Source organism: Haplochromis burtoni, unplaced genomic scaffold (assembly GCF_018398535.1).
Source record: "Haplochromis burtoni strain Fernald_Lab_line unplaced genomic scaffold, NCSU_Asbu1 Contig_396, whole genome shotgun sequence".
Taxonomy (NCBI): domain Eukaryota; kingdom Metazoa; phylum Chordata; class Actinopteri; order Cichliformes; family Cichlidae; genus Haplochromis; species Haplochromis burtoni.
Genome location: NW_024582757.1, coordinates 229,852 through 247,379, shown reverse-complemented (window position 1 = coordinate 247,379; position 17,528 = coordinate 229,852). Strand labels below are relative to the sequence as shown.

The 17,528-nt window shown below is 41.1% G+C and overlaps 1 protein-coding gene across 5 annotated transcripts in view; it reads right to left on the bottom strand.

Annotated features, from left to right (window-relative positions):
- Positions 1-17,528, bottom strand: part of klc1a (kinesin light chain 1a) — a 42,830-nt gene that overhangs the window by 22,087 nt on the left and 3,215 nt on the right. For all 5 annotated transcript variants that reach the window (XM_005944193.3, XM_042212857.1, XM_042212858.1 and 2 more), the window contains exons 2-7: positions 11,742-12,009; positions 10,495-10,725; positions 10,071-10,149; positions 3,992-4,220; positions 3,140-3,227; positions 389-490 (exon numbers count right to left, since the gene is read on the bottom strand). In XM_005944193.3, coding sequence (XP_005944255.1) covers positions 389-490; positions 3,140-3,227; positions 3,992-4,220; positions 10,071-10,149; positions 10,495-10,725; positions 11,742-12,008 — 996 coding nt within the window. In that variant the 5' untranslated portion in view covers position 12,009. The remainder of the gene's footprint in view (positions 1-388; positions 491-3,139; positions 3,228-3,991; positions 4,221-10,070; positions 10,150-10,494; positions 10,726-11,741; positions 12,010-17,528) is intronic.

Here is a 17,528-nt window from a genome sequence, read left to right as displayed (position 1 = left end):
AACTAATGAGGAGGCCTCGAAATGTGTCACATAGTGTCCATAGTTTGTTAAATCCAACAATAAACATAAGTGACTGCCACTAGACATGAAAAGCTAACACTGTTGTTAATTATGTGCAAAACTTAAAATTTAGATATTCTAAACAAGTTAATCTGTTGCAGTTATAGTAAATATCTGCTGTGTTGAAATGAAAAGCTGAAGGGACAAGTGGTCAGTTGCTGAGGGCTGTCTGAATATTTTAATTCCTACTATTCATTCTGCTGCCTCCAAATGAAATATTCTGAGTGAAGTCTGAAGTGTTTCAGTACAGGGGCACAAAGTCTGTCTATAAGTGAAAGTACTCGCTAGTGCATCGACTCATCACAGTGTTTGATGACCTCGTACCCACCTTTTCTCTGATCTCCAGCGCTCTCTTGCACAGAGGCTCTGCTTCCTTGTACTTCCCTCTCTTCCCATACAGGACAGCCAGGTTATTGAGAGTTGCAGCAACCTGATAGGGACACAAACACATTTATTATCCCACAATGCTCTATTCTTCTTGGCCTCATAGACATGTTCACTCATTTGCACAATGTGTGGAACCGCAAGAGTCTACAATAGCAGAGTGGTGTCATTGGTCTGATGAGTGAGAAATTGACAAGGAATAAGAGGATGTGGGGAAACAGGAAGTAATTTGATCCAAATCAGCTGAGTGATGAATCTCCAACATGTGCACACAGGACGAGTGAGGGGAGACTGCAGAGGGGACCTGAGGTGAGCACTGATCTCTGATTCACACCAAGTTCTGGCAGCAATGTGAGCAGAGTGGGAGGAAACGAGAGGAAGGGCAGAGGGTAGAAGTGATGGGAGGAACGGGAGCTTATTCAGGAAGATGGGAGGAAGAGAGGGACAAAACTCCTACAGTTTGAGAACACTTTTTTCTGCTCTTTAAGACTTCATTTGTCCTCATGTCACAATCTCAAAAATGGTGAAAATATAAAAAAGAACATTTAGAGAACTTTTTTTTTTAAAGCAAAGGAGCTACAGATTATATAGTCTGATCACAAACCTGTCGATGATTAACCTAAAGCCTTCAAATCTTACAGACAAATTCACAGTTTCACATCCATGTTTTTTAAATCTTGTGTTTGTATTAAGAGTCATAAAGTCAGACACATACTTACATAATTATTTTAATTATAATTAGATTCAGAAAGCATTACGACACAAAGACTTGACGACTAAATTTAGCATTATATCCACAGAAAGCAGAACACTACTGCGATTCAGATCATAGTGCTCATGTCTCCTGAACATCCCTGTCAGACTCAGCCAGATCCATGTAGAGCCAAAGTAGCAGCGTCAACGGGAATCTCGGGGACTGGACACTTCAGTTGGTGGGGTTTTGACCTCAAAATCAAGGTGTTTGTGTCTCTTTACAGTCGAAACCACAACTCCGCCTTTTTCAGTTACCTCAGCAGATTGTCACCTTTCTTTTTAGTTGCAAACCAAGAGCCAGTTTTTATAGTCCAAGTCCACTTTGACCTATGTATGTGTGTCGGTACATGATTTACCCAGAAGTTCACGACTGATTAGGAAAGAGAACATGACCTCAACATATTGTTTGCCCGTCAGGCTAAAGTTAGAAGTGGCTTACAATACCGCACATTGAAAACAGAAAGAAGAGAAAAGAAATTCTATAAAAATGATATGATTAAGAGGAAGAAAAATCACTATACTTAATCACATATCAGGTAATGTGTCAGATTTCATCTGGGTGATGGATCACTGGGGTTAAAAATAAATAAATAAATTTAAAAAATCACTTTCTTCTTTGGAAAAAAGGGGAAGACGTGGAGAGGGCTAACCTCTGTTTCACACAGTGAAGAGAGACGAAGGTCCGAACAGTGGCGACACAGGCCTGCTGGGGTTAACCTGCTGCATGCGTACAGTCACGTTGACAGAGAGAGGTTAAAGAATCTGAGAACAGGCCGGGGTAAATTATTAATGACACCCACGGTGCTTGTCACAGCCTTGGACAAACACATGCTACGGTACCATTTTAAATGTATGAGGTAGGTTGCTATGCTTTTTGTGAGATATTTGTGTGATATGAAGTAAACAGATGTGCTCTACTATAAATAATATAAAGACTGTAATAAAGTGCACTGGGCCAACCATATTTTCTATGAACCAGAAAAACGGTCTGAAGCTCCACAGTATAGTAGTTAACATATTCACCTAACGCAAAAAAAAATCTTGGTTTAAGACTGTGAGGATACACAGCTTCTTGGGTTTCATCAGGAAGGGCCTCCAGGATTTATGGCTGCATGTGCTGAAGGGAAACTCATCAACTGGCCCAGATCACATTAAAGTACTGCAATAGAATAAACTCTATAGTGCTGTTTATATATTTTCCCCCAAATGCAAGTAAAATGTCTGCAAAGTTACAAAACCTGAAATCCATAGGGAGTTTTTCTCTCCAACAGAAAGTACTGCTCCTGAACTGCCCACAGTCCTGTGACTCATCTGTCACAATGTAACATTTGCATAATTGTTCCAAGCACCTAGTCTGGCACATACTCAAATTTTTCAGAAGATATTTTTATAGCTAGAGCTAAAGCAGCTTCTCTGAGCCAAGCTAAGTGCAAAGACGAGAGTATTCCTGAATTCTGAAGAACCAAAGACCTAGCAAATTTGTCTTGTTGTTGACAGCAACCACTTACTTGGTGGAGAACTTTATGGTCCTAAGCAGTTTCAGAAATGATAATGCCATTGCATGAAAGCACTGAGCTCTTTCTACAGCAGAGAATGCTACCCTGTGTGGTTTTCCAACCTGTTGGTCCAATTACCTTTCACTCATGGTGCTAAGCTCTCAAAGAAGGGAAATCGATACATCCAACTATACCTACAATACTGTTGATGTGGCCTGAATGTCTTAACAAATGACTATATTTGTCTTCATGTTTCACCACCGCTGACTGTAAGAACAACCTCCATTTGGAAATAATTCATGCTGTGAAACAGTGCAACACATCTATCCCCATTAATATCAACGGGATTACACTGATACAACAAAGAACATCATTCACCTGTCTAAAGCAAGAAATACAGAGCACAACAGAAGACCTACATGCAATGTATCAACAAATACACTCACAGCTGGATGGTCCCTGCCAAGTGTCTTCTCCCTGATGGCCAGAGCGTCATTCAGCAGGTTGGCGGCCTCCTTATATTTGTTCTGATCCCTGAGAGACCAAAGCAGACAGAGTCAGACTGAAATACAGACACAGAGATGGGCAGAATAACAGACAAGCACACATGAACACAAACATAAACTATGCTGACAAGTTCAACTAATGGGCCACCATCTTCAGTGGTTCCCACAGCCAGTGCACAAGAGTACTGACAACAAGTCAACTCATTGTTTTAGGTAACTAAATCAAAAGCTCAAGCTGATTGTTCAGTGGCTTAGATTTATGTAAATTGAAAAACATGGCAACAATCCTGTGCGACATTTGTCCAGGTTTTAGGCGTCATTCCTTTGCTCCTGTCTAGTTGGGCTGGAAAATTAACTTCCGTTACTGTCCTATAAATCTTTGTCAGGCTACGTTTGGCTTGTTCTGACAAAAGCATCCAGCTCTCATTAAGAAGCCAGTCACACAACACTTAAAGAATCCCTGCCAAAGGTTTCAAGAGACATGTCACAGTGTTGTGAGGGTGACAAAGTGTGCTGTTATTATCTCAATGTTAAAATCTTAGCTTTTTATGATATCTTCCAAACACAAGACTTCATTAAAAGCTGTTTAAGTCTAAGAGGATTTTGGAGTTTATGAAACAATGCAGACTACAAACAAAACTTTTTTGAGCATGAAATTCATTCATTATATAGACCACCTCGCTTCAGTTAGTAACATGATCTCTTTAAAAACAGGACATCACCGGCTTTCATTAGAAAAAGATAAATACATAAAAATGCATGTGCATATTATTAGATGTTGCAGGAGTTTACCTGTAAACAAGGGCTAAGATATTAAGCATTGTGGCCACATCTGGGTGGTCGTGTCCTGAAGTCTTTTCCAGGTCTTCCAGAGCTTGTTTGCAGAGAGGCACAGCCACCTCATACCTGCCCTGAGACGCATACTGGATCACCAGGTTGTGGAGGGTCCTCAGTCGAGCAGGAATCTCGTATCCTCCCTGCTGAGCAGCAGCTGCTGCAGCGCTGCTGTGGGCTGGCTGGACTACAGACAAAAAATACGAAAGTAAATGAATTATTAATTAGGAAAAACCCACCACTGCACTGTATAGAAAATGATTGTTAAGTACAACCTGGTATTTTGTATCTGACCTATTTAGAGTAATGTGATATACTGTACACGGGGCTGTGAAAAGGTATGGAAAAAAAAGTTGAAAACATTTTCCTCTTTCCTGATTTCTTATTATTTTACATATTTGTCACACTTTCATGTTTCAGATCAAACAACAACAAAAAAAATTGTCCCATCCTCTTAAATCATGAATGAATTATTTTTAACCCTGTTTTTCAGAAAGCTGAATCGAATTTCAGCAACCACACCGAGCCCTGATTACTGCCACACCTGTAATCACTTAACAGAACCTGTGTGACAAAGTTATCTCAAAAAGCAACACGTCACACCACAATCTAAAGAAATACCTGAGGAACAAAGTCACTGACATCTATCAGTTTGAAAAGTATTACAAAGCCCATATTCATCAATAAAACAAAAAAAGTCTGAGCAAAAAAGCCATCCATGGGAGAGTTCTGACTCCTGACCAAAAAAAAACACCACAAAGACTCGTCTCACATTAGCCAAAAAAATATCCTGATGATCCCCAAGACTTGGGGAAAATATCCTGTGGGCTGACGAGACAAAAGGTGAACTTTTTGGAAGGTGCGAGTCCTGTTACATCTGGCATAAAACTAACATCAGTTTGCACCCAAGCTTAAGTGTTCTTTGGTTATGCAGCAGGACAATGATCCAAAACACACAAGCAAGTCCACCTGTAAAGGGCTATATATATTGATATTTATTATTCAAGTTGTGCTGATTCAGTAAAAGGATGTTACAGATGTTACAATCCCTGACAATGAATTGCTTCAAATGAAAAGAAACTCTATTCCAACCAGCTGAGCAGCAAAAGGCTTTGTGAGCTGTTTTGTAAAAATAAACAGTGTCGATCAGACCTCACCAGCCGCTAATAGACACTTCGGCTAGTCACAGAGAGACAGATAACCAGTCTCGCATTCACGACCAATTTAGAGTCACCAATTAAACTAACCCCACTCACCCCATGTCTGTAGACTGTGGGAGGAAGCCGAAGTTCCCCGAGAGAACCCACACAGACACGTGGAGATCATGCAAATTCCACACAGAAAGGCCAGATGGCAATTGTGTAATTTTGTGAAACTGCTTTTTCCAGTTCACAACATTACACAATTAGGCAAATTTGATATCCCATCACATGGAATAAAATAAATATTAATCATTCATAGATAGCAATACTGTAAACTGCAGTTCATTCATTTCATTAATATGGCTCAGATGGCTGAATCTTTATAACCTGAATGAGTCTGTGACTATGGATGATGGAAGAACAAAGGTTTATTAATAACAGGAGTTTAATAGAAGTTTTCTATAGGAGATGACGTGTGAAAAGAAAGCTGATAGGCTGGTTATGTGACAGTTTTCCTCTAAAATGAAAGAAGTATTTGAAACCAGTGGGTGTCTAAGATGATATAAAAGGGTCAATGCTGACTAGAGCAAACACAAACTGGCTGCCTTTTAACATATGTGCAACACAAACAAGCTTATTCACCCATAAACAATGTCCTCTTTTTCCCCATTACGCACAGCTCAAGTACCAGCTCCTGAGTGCTACATTTAACTGGGCCAGAAGGACATGACTGGAATGTCTCTTGTGATAAATAGTCTGTTTGTCTGTCTTTCTGTCTCTATATGAGAGTGTCTAAGAATGCATGAATGTGTGAGAGGTCAGGAAACCACTTGATGGGGTTTCTTATTAAAGGCAAGCAGTTCTGCATTTACTCTGAAGGAAAGCCAGTAAGGTTTTGAGTAGGAGCCGCCCACTGCAGTAATAACAATGACCACAGAGAAATGTCCGGACACGAAGTGATTCCAGGTGCTCCGAAGTGCTGGCAAACCACAGCCTGCCTCTGCTGCTGTTCACTGGAAAGTAACGCAGTGACAGCAGAACAGAAACGGACAAAAACAGCAGGTATGTAGTCAACTCACACATCTTCACTATGAGTCAACTGATGTCTACAAATAAACGCATCAAATCCTCAAAACTTAGAAACTGGAACCAGCCAACGTCTGAATAATGACCGAAAACACAACTTCATCATCAAAACACGACAAACCCTTGCTGGAAGAAGGAAGCAGAAGCGAGACTCCATCAATGTAAATGATTCTCAGCTACAAGTGAAGCGTGAGCAGTGAATTGTGTTACATGTGGACGTGTTACTGTTGACCCAGTTTGTTGGTATTCTTTACCGATTCTGACTTTGATTTTAAGATTTATTATTCACATGATTTTTGTGCACTTCTGTAAATATGTGGATGATGCTTAGCGCTTTGATTGACAAGGCAGTCATTTTCCATGCTTGTTAAGAGTACTCCCACCCGATTTACATAACCCCTAGCACTGTGTTGGAGAGTACTTGTTACCAAAGGGGGGAAAAAAAGTCACTGTGTCGCACTATGAAAAGTGCAGGATGCTCTATTTTTGGAGCCGGACCTCTGCTTTGCATGATTCTAGTTAAAATCTGCCCCAAACATTCACAGATATGCTGGAATATGTTGCAGGCTGTGACACTCATTTAGTGTCAACGCTAAGTGAGTTAAATGTAAATATTAGCACAGAAAAACATTGCATAAGACCCTGAGTGGTTTAAAAAAGCAGGAATGTCATCACCATTGTCTTCTTCCTGCTGACAGCAATTTACCAAAACCCCACAAGCTTTTCAGGCAGTCTGAATCAGCTTGGAAAGGAAAGACATCTAATCTACTCCAGCACTAACCCAGTATCCACTGAGCTCATGCAGAGCCTCAGGCAGCTCAGTTTCATACAGAGAGAGGATTAATGCCAGTGCAAAAGGCATTCGATGAAGCACTGCGTCTCCGCGAGTTCAGTTCTGTCTCAGTCCTTTACCAGCTCACACCTGAAAGACTCTGGTTACTTCTTAAGAGTATTGTCTAGTCTTCATTTGATTCGATACAGTATGGGAGGTCATTTCTTTTCTGTAGCAGTTAAAGCTGCTGCTTCTCTAAGCTCCAGTCTTCTGCACATCTGGCACTTCATTTTCTCTTCATTTTAAATGTATATACACTGTCATCAAATGTAGCTACCTGACAGTATTTACTGTAAGCACTGATGTGGGCAGAAGCAGGAATTGGTGTATGTGTGGGTGTGTATACACAACATTTATGTGTTGACATGTGAATGGGTGCAGGTGTACTGCAATAACTGCATGCTCCTTGACCAACTCAATATATACCCTTTACAGTGTCATTTGTATCTCACTATCTTCAAAGAGAAACACATTATTTAATAATTATGGAGTATTGATCTCAACATACATTTTTATTAAGCTTTATGATGCATAAAGTCTGTCTGGTATTACCCTTGTCCTTGTTCTCCAACCAATTTCTCTCTCACAGCTACATGCCATTAAACTCTCCTGTCTCATCATAATTCATTTAATGGTGCTCACAGCAAGTGCTCTATCACCACCCTCCCAAGGGCAATACGCAAAACCACAATAATGAAGTGAGCGATCCATGTAAAGGAAATGCTTTTACTGTAAAAGATTTCATTAAATTAAATAGAATATGAATGCAGCGTAAATATCTGTAGTCTGGCTTAAGCGGTGGATTACAGCAGTTACACAGCACAAGAGGCAAACCGTTTACAGCCCAGTCTGTCAGCAAATTAGACTGGCTGATAAACTGATACCACACGGGATGAGGCAAATGGGGCAATGAAGGGGAAAAAATGGAAAATAAAACCTTTGGGAGCAAAAAACTAATGTTTTTCATTCATCTTAAAACTGTCCCTGAAGTGGGGTCTCTTTAACCAGTGTTTTGGAAACTGTGCATTCATCAAATGCATTTTTTGGAGATCATCTCATTAATATTAATAACAATTTTTGAGTCAGTACAGCAATTTAGGCAATATGACATGTAGGGAAAGGAGTGGGGAACCAGTTCCTGTCAGTCTAATTTCTTGGAATTGTCACTCTCGTTTATCGGGTCCAATTGCACCCGCACTAGCTGATTTCAGTTCATGTGCAGGAGGAGGAAAATACTGGCTCTGAATCCAGGACAGAAACAGCTGCATAATGCTGCTAACATAACTTCGGCTCTTTGCAAGCATCTGCAGAGGCAGCATGCTAACACTAAGCTTGCCAAGAAGCCAGAGTGATGCTGAAGCTGAGTGAATGCCGACCTCAGCCCAGGTAACAAAGTGATGAGCAATCAGGCTGTATCCTCCAATTCCACCTGTTCATGTTTCTACAGTAGAATCACAGTGGCAATAATCTTAAAGTCGTTTTGAAGTCATCTTTACTTTGTGTTGTTGGCTTTGTCTTCTACTGAGAGAGGCTTTGTGTAATGCTAAGTATTCTGTGTGAATTATTAGGATAGAGATTTGTGTTGGTGTGTTGGCTACAGGTTTATATTTTTAAAGGGTAATTACTAAAAGATCCCTTTCAGGTCATTTTACAGAAGAACATGAAAGTGACATAATGAGTAGTACAACAAATTTCTTTCTCTCAGGAGTAATTAAGTAATGTAGTGCATCACTTTTAAGAAAAGTGTTCTTTGTGAAAATTACTTCTTTGAGTAACGAGAACATCCACAAACGTCAGAGTCGCTAAATTCTTATCAATTCCCATTCCTATTTTTTTTAACTACCTCTTGACATTTATTTAGTCCAAATAATTAATCTGGAAAATAACTATCCATCCATCTTCTGCTTATCCAGTTCAGGGTTGCTGAAGCCTATCACTAGCCCCGGACAGAGAGCAGAGCTAACACAGACAATGACTCTCACCTCACATTCACACTTATGACCCATTTAGAATTACCAGTTAAAATTGCCAACACAATCATCCCAGTAACTACTTATCTTTGGACTGTGGGCGGAAGCCGGAGTACCTAGAGACATCCTACACAGACACAGGGACAACATGCAAACTCCACATGAAAGGCTCTGGCCAGATAATGGATTCAAACCACTGCTGTCTTATTGCTCTGAGGCAACATTGCTAAGCACTGCGCCACCAAACTCCCCTGGAAATTGACTATAATAATGTAATATAAGATACATAACATGTTACCAAATAATGGATGAGAAGTTCTTATGGGTTCCTCTTTTTACCATGATATAACAAACATTTACATTTTAAGTCCTTTCTTGATATCCAGAGCCACAACTTCACTGTCCCCTAGCCAGACTCAACTAGGTCCTGACTAATGGGGCTTTACAGCCATAAAGCTTTGTGGTCTTACATCATGAGCTACTGAAAAGACCACCCCATCTAACAGTGAGCAAAAGGCTGGTAACAAACAATGGCAGCAATAAAAAACTGGCGCATACATGTTTGAAAGAGAGTGGTAATTGGACACACAAACATGCTCACCACCAGAACTTGTCATCATGTATTACACAATTTATCTGACTCTGGAAACATCCACTGATTCAGCTTCAGTAAATTACAAGACAGCTGCTGATGCAAAGCTCTGTTCCCATGGCGATCTTAATTTTACAGCAGTAAAACTGTAGAGTCTATCAGGGATTAAAAAACTAAAACTACATGTCACAGCATTCAGATGCCACTTATTAATATGGTGGAAACAGTAGTTTACTTACAGCTCTCACAGCTCTCTCTTTCTATAGTTGCAAAAGTATTTAGGAGTTAATAAAGAGTGTGCCACTGAAATCTACATCCCAAGCCCAAAAACTATATTTCATATTTGGGTCCAAGGACAAGAAATTGAGTGAAAGTCTCTCAAAGCAGAAAGAGGATGAAGAAGTACAGCACTTACTGCCTGGGGCTTGATCATCCTGATCATCTGGGAAGAGATCATCCAAAGTCTCTTTGGTAGAGTCTGAATCCTTTTCTTCCTGAAATGGGAGAGAGGAAGAGAGCAAGCAGGATGATCAGTGAAGGGAGAGAGGACCAAAAGCAAAAAGGAAGAGAAATTACTCATGAAATAGCTGAATGTTTCTAATTGACGAGAGAAACACTGCCAATCTATTAGCAGATAGAGTCATTTTGTAGTTTGCGTCTAGATCACACATACTTAAAACGTGTGAGATGGTGTATACTGACATCTTTTGATTGTATCTGCTTTTGATAAGGTGCTTGGGGGGAAAACCCCCCAAAATATTGGTTCCACCAATGATAAGATGGTCACGCATATTTTAGATAAAAGCATCGCAACACATTCTTAAGCCCTGAGCACTCACAGAGGGGGACAAGTCCTCGTCGTACTTCTTCAGCTGGTTCATAAACTCCAGGTGCTTCTTTTCCTCCTCCAGCTGAGCCACGCTCTGCTCGCTCTTCTGCAGTTTCTGCTGTGTCCCGGCCAGCTCGTCCCTTAGCCACTGGTTCTCCTGGCAGAGTCGCCGTACCTGTACCCTCAGCTTCTGCTTCTCAGACTCAACTGAGCTCAGGTGGTTTGAAAGCGCCATCATCACCTGCAAAGAGGAGGCGGTTATGCTGCAATGTCTGCAATCATATAGACCCTTTTGTATTTACAGTTGGGTTTATGCTCTCATAACAACATTTACACTAATATATGTAGTAGAAGGTTGTCTACTAAAACAATTCCACCAAAGCCATGTGGATGGTAGATAGTAAAGCTATCTAGGGGTAAGTGTGCACTTGCCATCACAACTACATGTGTGTCCACTAATGTTAGAGTGAGGCACTTTGGGTAAAAGCATACAGTCTAAGGTGAAAGGCTCGGAGGGCTGTAATTAGATGAGGGGTGTTTGAGCAGGAAAATTACACTTTACCACAACTCCAAGCAAAAATGCTGGAGGTAGAAAATTCAGTCTGTGGGGTGTGTGCACGGTGTATTGTATATTTATTAGACAAAGCTTGCTGGGAGATGGCGATGAAAGGCTAAAGCATCAACAATGAATCAGCGCTGACTCATTCCCTGCTTGTGAAATGAAATGTGAAGTGAAATGACGAGAGCAAATATTCTGCATAATTTCAAGGCTTTAAAGCTTCTATATGTTCTTTTCCCCAATCGACCAAACAAAAAGTAGAATTACAAGCTAGAGAGAAACACTCCCGTGTCAAGAGAATTCTAATGATCTAATCCACTATGGACTTGAATATATTTTTACCTTTTACTGTGTCTATTGCAAGGAAAGATGGTGTTCAGTAAAGGCAAGATTCTTGCTGTTTTCACTGAACTTGTGATATTAATTATCCAGGTGAAAACCACCTGCTGTCCTCTGCTGTCCTTTCTACACAGTAGAAAGTAGAAAGAAGAGAACCTACTGTCCTTAAACTTAAAAAGGGAAGATTTAAATGTGTAACCACTCACAAACAGCTTGCCTTTTTATTATGTTTTGTTAAAAGACATGTAGATTAAATTGCTTGTTGCCTGAATCTCCTGCCCAGACCAACCTAAATGAATAACAGAACAGTCTAACATCCATAGTGATATTAACCAATCACTGAAGCTCTACACACATACTTGAGCCTCGCTGAGCCCAAGTTCCAGCATCTCCAGGGACTTGCGGATCATGTGCGATTTTTCCTCCACGAGAACGCCCTCCTCATCCTGCTTCAGGCAGCGCAACGTGCCCAGAAGGCCCTCCAGGATGGAGTGGTGCTCTTGCTTCAGGGCCTCCAATCCTTGAATCACCTGCTTGGTTCGGGAAATGATCTCATCCTGGGACAGCTTCTCCCCAGGATCCTCCTCCTCCTTCACACACACCATGGTGGACATGTCCTCACGCATCCTGCAGAGAAAGCGAATAAATTAACATAACAGGAAAAAAGGTTGCATTAAAATATTTTGTCTTGGAAGTCCTCATAACACAAGATTCCTTACAGGCTCTAATGAGGGAGGGAAAAGAATTTTCTACGGACACTAAAAACAGCGTGTTGTCATGTAAAGATGGTATCCACTTGTCTTATGACTGTCACAGATGTTTAACATGGTAAAAAACTAACAGCAGACCATGAAAACAGGCTTCAGCAGAAATGTGACAGTGGTTAAAGGACAAACAGGTAACCTTTTTCTTCAAAGTCACAATCCTCTGACCTTTTCTTGTCTCATGGCCAAATAAACAGCCTTTCATGACGATGACTCATCTCATAAAATCAATTATGCTGCAAGTGAGAAACGGCTCTGGTTTATGAAAAGGTCAGACAATGTGTTTCTGTCTGGACGGCTACTGGGACAGGGGTGTAGGAAGCTCACTTTGAGGGAATTGGTAGGAAAAGTCTGTGCTTCTTCAGCTCTACACTCAAGGTGCCTTGAAAAGAGGCCCTGACTGAAGCACCTGTTTTGAAAAGCTCGTGAGAGCAGCATCAGCAGAGGTTTGTAGTAGAAGACGGAGCATGATTGAAGATTACCACTTGTAAAGTGTTCTAAAAACAAAACAAAAAACAAACAAACTTAAGAATCACCATTTAAGATTGTTTAATAGGTTCAGCTGTCATTAAAAGTTTAAACCAAACCAAAGAAGTTAAATGTTGTGCCTGTTTGACAGTAAAACCCGGATCTGAGGTTTGTGGTCTGTGAGTGGTTTACAGATAACAGATTAGAGGGGACAGACAGGAAAACTCAGAGGAACTTGTAGACATTTTCTGCTGCACAACAAACTCACTTTGACCACTTTAAACAAATGTTGGCTGTCACATTTTCTTTTATGATCGTCATCTATTAACTGCACTCGTATCTAGTCAGCTGACAATCTACTATGATCCAAGTTCAGAAAAATCTAGTATAAAATTTAAACAACTATTATTCCCAGAAGCTGCAAAATACAGTCATACAGACCCCAGACTCATTCATGAGTCGCCCATAACAATAGTGCTGCTATTGTCTCTCTCAACACACTATGCACTCCTTCCTGACTTTATCTGCTATATATTCATCTCACACACACACACACACACACACACATAAGAGGATTATGACTGAGCGCTTTGGCAGCAGTTGTAGCGAGCTGCCTAATAAATCTCTGCAAGCACACACGACTGAAACGGCACGGTCTCAGCTGAATAATTACAGAAACACTGAATAAAGTTACATTTTAAAGTATGTTCCATTGAAAAATACAGAAAGAAAACCCGTGGGTGTGAATGAGCCAACATTGGTCTTATCTTTGACGGTGCAGTGACACAGTGAGTTGAACCGACCAAGCCTACCTCAGTAGAAAAGCTGCTATGATGTCAAAGGGAGACTGCAGACTTGCCCTGAGTAGATTTCACATTTTACTTAAAGAAGAGGAAACAACGAGGTAAAAAATACGTTGAGACGAGACAGACCGAGGAAGGGCAGCAGCTCTGATCGCTCCATGTGACTCAGCAACCGGCCCTGCAGCCTATCAGCTGAGCAGGAAGCAGGAAGCTGATGATGCTTGCAGAAGGAGGTGGAAAAGAGCAGCTCCAGGCAAAAAGAACGGTGAAGTATGGGTTGCATTTGAAATGATCTTGGCAAATGCAGGAAAAGCTTTCAAATGCGTTATTAGCAAGATCCATAAAAAGCCAGACTTTCAGGGATTTTTCTTGTACTGAAAACTGTATTACTATTAGTTACAAAAAAACTGTATTTCAGAGAAAATGAAACAGAAAAAGCTCTTTCAACTAAATTTAATCTTTTTAAAGAAGGAAAAAAGTAAGACATGTACAGAAAAGATTTACTGAAATTTCAACTACTGGTTTAGGTACAAGAAGAACTCTGAATATTCAAACTTGAGCTTTGGGAAGTTAAATGGGCATTTCTCATTTTTTATTCTCTTAACCCTTAATCGAAAACCGGGCCACTGCTTATATGTCAGTCATTTTATCAGAAAAAAATTCCCAGAACCTTCAATCCATTCATTTTCTGCAACTTCTGAGTCACAGAGGCGGCACTCTAAACCAAGAGTGCCCTGACCTCCCACCCTGCATACAGAGGAGTCTGGATAGACATAATCTCTCCACCACTTCCTCCCAGTTTGACACAGCACAAAAGCCTCACCTAAAAGCCATTTAGGTGTTCCAATTAGATGTGCAAACCACCTTAACTGATTCCTTTCAGAGAAGACAAGCAGCTCTATTCTGAGTCACTCCCAAATGACCGAGATCCTCACCAGATCTATAAAAGTGAGCTTGAATGACCTTAAGAATTAACTCGTTTTGCACCATTTTTAATCCACAAATTCCTCCTTTCAGCTGTTCGGAAAGTGAGCCACGGCCTCAGATTTCATCCCAGCCAATTCACCCTCAGCTGCAAAACACCCTGATGCTCAATGAGGTCAATGGGATCACATCATCTGGAAAAAGCACAGACATGACCCGGAGACCACCAAAATCAGTGACAAAAGCCCAGCCCTGGGGAAAGTCTGAAACCCACTTCGACACTAGCTAATAACCTGCAATGTAAACCAAGGTCTCACTATGGTTGCGCCAAAGCAACCTGCAACAACAGACCAATAATTCCCAAACTACTTCCCAGCTTTCTCCAACTCCACAAAATACATTTAAGGTAAAATATTTACATGGCTTTTTCCCCTAGTCAAATATACAGTGGGGCAAAAAAGTATTTAGTCAGCCACCGATTGTGCAAGTTCCCCCTCCTAAAATGATGACAGAGGTCAGTAATTTGCACCAGAGGTACACTTCAACTGTGAGAGACAGAATGTGAAAAAAAAATCCATGGATCCACATGGTAGGATTTGTAAAGAATTTATTCGTAAATCAGGGTGGAAAATAAGTATTTGGTCAATAACAAAAATACAACTCAATACTTTGTAACATAACCTTTGTTGGCAATAACAGAGGTCAAACGTTTACTATAGGTCTTTACCAGGTTTGCACACACAGTAGCTGGTATTTTGGCCCATTCCTCCATGCAGATCTTCTCGAGAGCAGTGATGTTTTGGGGCTGTCGCCGAACAACACGGACTTTCAACTCCCGCCACAGATTTTCTATGGGGTTGAGGTCTGGAGACTGGCTAGGCCACTCCAGGACTTTCAAATGCTTCTTACGGAGCCACTCCTTTGTTGCCCGAGCGGTGTGTTTTGGATCATTGTCATGTTGGAAGACCCAGCCTCGTTTCATCTTCAAAGTTCTCACTGATGGAAGGAGGTTTTGGCTCAAAATCTCACGATACATGGCCCCATTCATTCTGTCCTTAACACGGATCAGTCGTCCTGTCCCCTTGGCAGAAAAACAGCCCCATAGCATGATGTTTCCACCCCCATGCTTCACAGTAGGTATGGTGTTCTTGGGATGCAACTCAGTATTCTTCTTCCTCCAAACACGACGAGTTGAGTTTATACCAAAAAGTTCTACTTTGGTTTCATCTGACCACATGACATTCTCCCAATCCTCTGCTGTATCATCCATGTGCTCTCTGGCAAACTTCAGACGGGCCTGGACATGCACTGGCTTCAGCAGCGGAACACGTCTGGCACTGCGGGATTTGATTCCCTGCCGTTGTAGTGTGTTACTGATGGTGACCTTTGTTACTTTGGTCCCAGCTCTCTGCAGGTCATTCACCAGGTCCCCCCGTGTGGTTCTGGGATCTTTGCTCACCGTTCTCATGATCATTTTGACCCCACGGGATGAGATCTTGCGTGGAGCCCCAGATCGAGGGAGATTATCAGTGGTCTTGTATGTCTTCCATTTTCTGATGATTGCTCCCACAGTTGATTTTTTCACACCAAGCTGCTTGCCTATTGTAGATTCACTCTTCCCAGTCTGGTGCAGGTCTACAATACTTTTCCTGGTGTCCTTCGAAAGCTCTTTGGTCTTGGCCATGGCGGAGTTTGGAGTCTGACTGTTTGAGGCTGTGGACAGGTGTCTTTTATACAGATGATGAGTTCAAACAGGTGCCATTCATACAGGTAACGAGTGGGGGACAGAAAAGCTTCTTACAGAAGACGTTACAGGTCTGTGAGAGCCAGAGATTTTCCTTGTTTGAGGTGACCAAATACTTATTTTCCACCCTGATTTACGAATAAATTCTTTACAAATCCTACCATGTGAATTCATGGATTTTTTTTTTCACATTCTGTCTCTCACAGTTGAAGTGTACCTCTGGTGCAAATTACTGACCTCTGTCATCATTTTAAGTGGGGGAACTTGCACAATCGGTGGCTGACTAAATACTTTTTTTGCCCCACTGTATTTAGGTGCCATCATATTTGAAAAATCTAAGAAACTAATCTTCACATTTAATCTTTGCATAAATAGCAGAAACCCAAACCACAAAGAACTACAGAGGCGACCGTTACCACTACAGGCCATGTAATACAGAAGTGAGAGTGACAGCATAAGCATTGTTTTCCTGTTCAGATCCAACAGTCTTTTATCTCTGGGATTAGATCAGTCTCCACACATAAAGCACCACAGGAGGAAGGCAGGGAAAACTATTTTCAAAGTCAACTTTTGAAATGTAAATAGCTTGCTTGAAGCGCAGCACCCGGAGACGCTGCAGCTCTTTATGTAAGCATGCTAAGGCGGTTATCTGAGGTGATGGGGATGCTGAAGACAAACGTGGTGGCAGTGGATAGAGGGGAAAAAAATGAGGAAGGAGTTATGGTTGGGACCGATGGAGAAGTGAAATAGAAAGTAAGTGTAGGTTTTTATGCATGAGGATGGAGCCGGCGGCAGAAAAGCAGCACTCGAAGAACAGTCTTAGTCAGCAAAGTGTGGGCACAGCTGCTTTATTTAATAAAAAAAGAAGAACAAAGAGCCTCTAAAAGTTTCTTTTACTGAACTATTTTACTGAAGCTGTGTTTGTTTGACTGCTCAACCCACAATTTAAATAATACAGCATTTCTTCTACTTGTTCCCTGTAAATAAAGGAGAGAAAAAACAAAACAACATTTACTGTTTAGAACCTCGTACCAGTCTGTCTGGTACAAATAGCTCAAAGAACTGGATAGGGTAGTTAATAACAGCAGCTCAATACTTTTCCTTGGCTGAAGACAAAGGAAAGCACAACACACCACAAATCTGTCCCACCCAGTCTGAATACATTTACTAGCTCTGAGTATAAGCACTCATTTACAGCCGAATGCCAAGTAGTCTCGTCTTTATTCCCGTCTTACTTCTATCTATCTTTTCGCTGTTAAGCTTTTTTATTGCCCCACCAGCTCTAATTGTTTGGAGAACAGGTAGTGCTTATCTGCCTGCTGTGGACAAAAAACAAAACACCCACGATAATCACTGTAAAGTCAGGATTCAACTTTTGACAAAGCAAAAGCAATAAGCTAATGGGCACCCTTCATCCAAATCGATGACTCTTTTCACATTAAA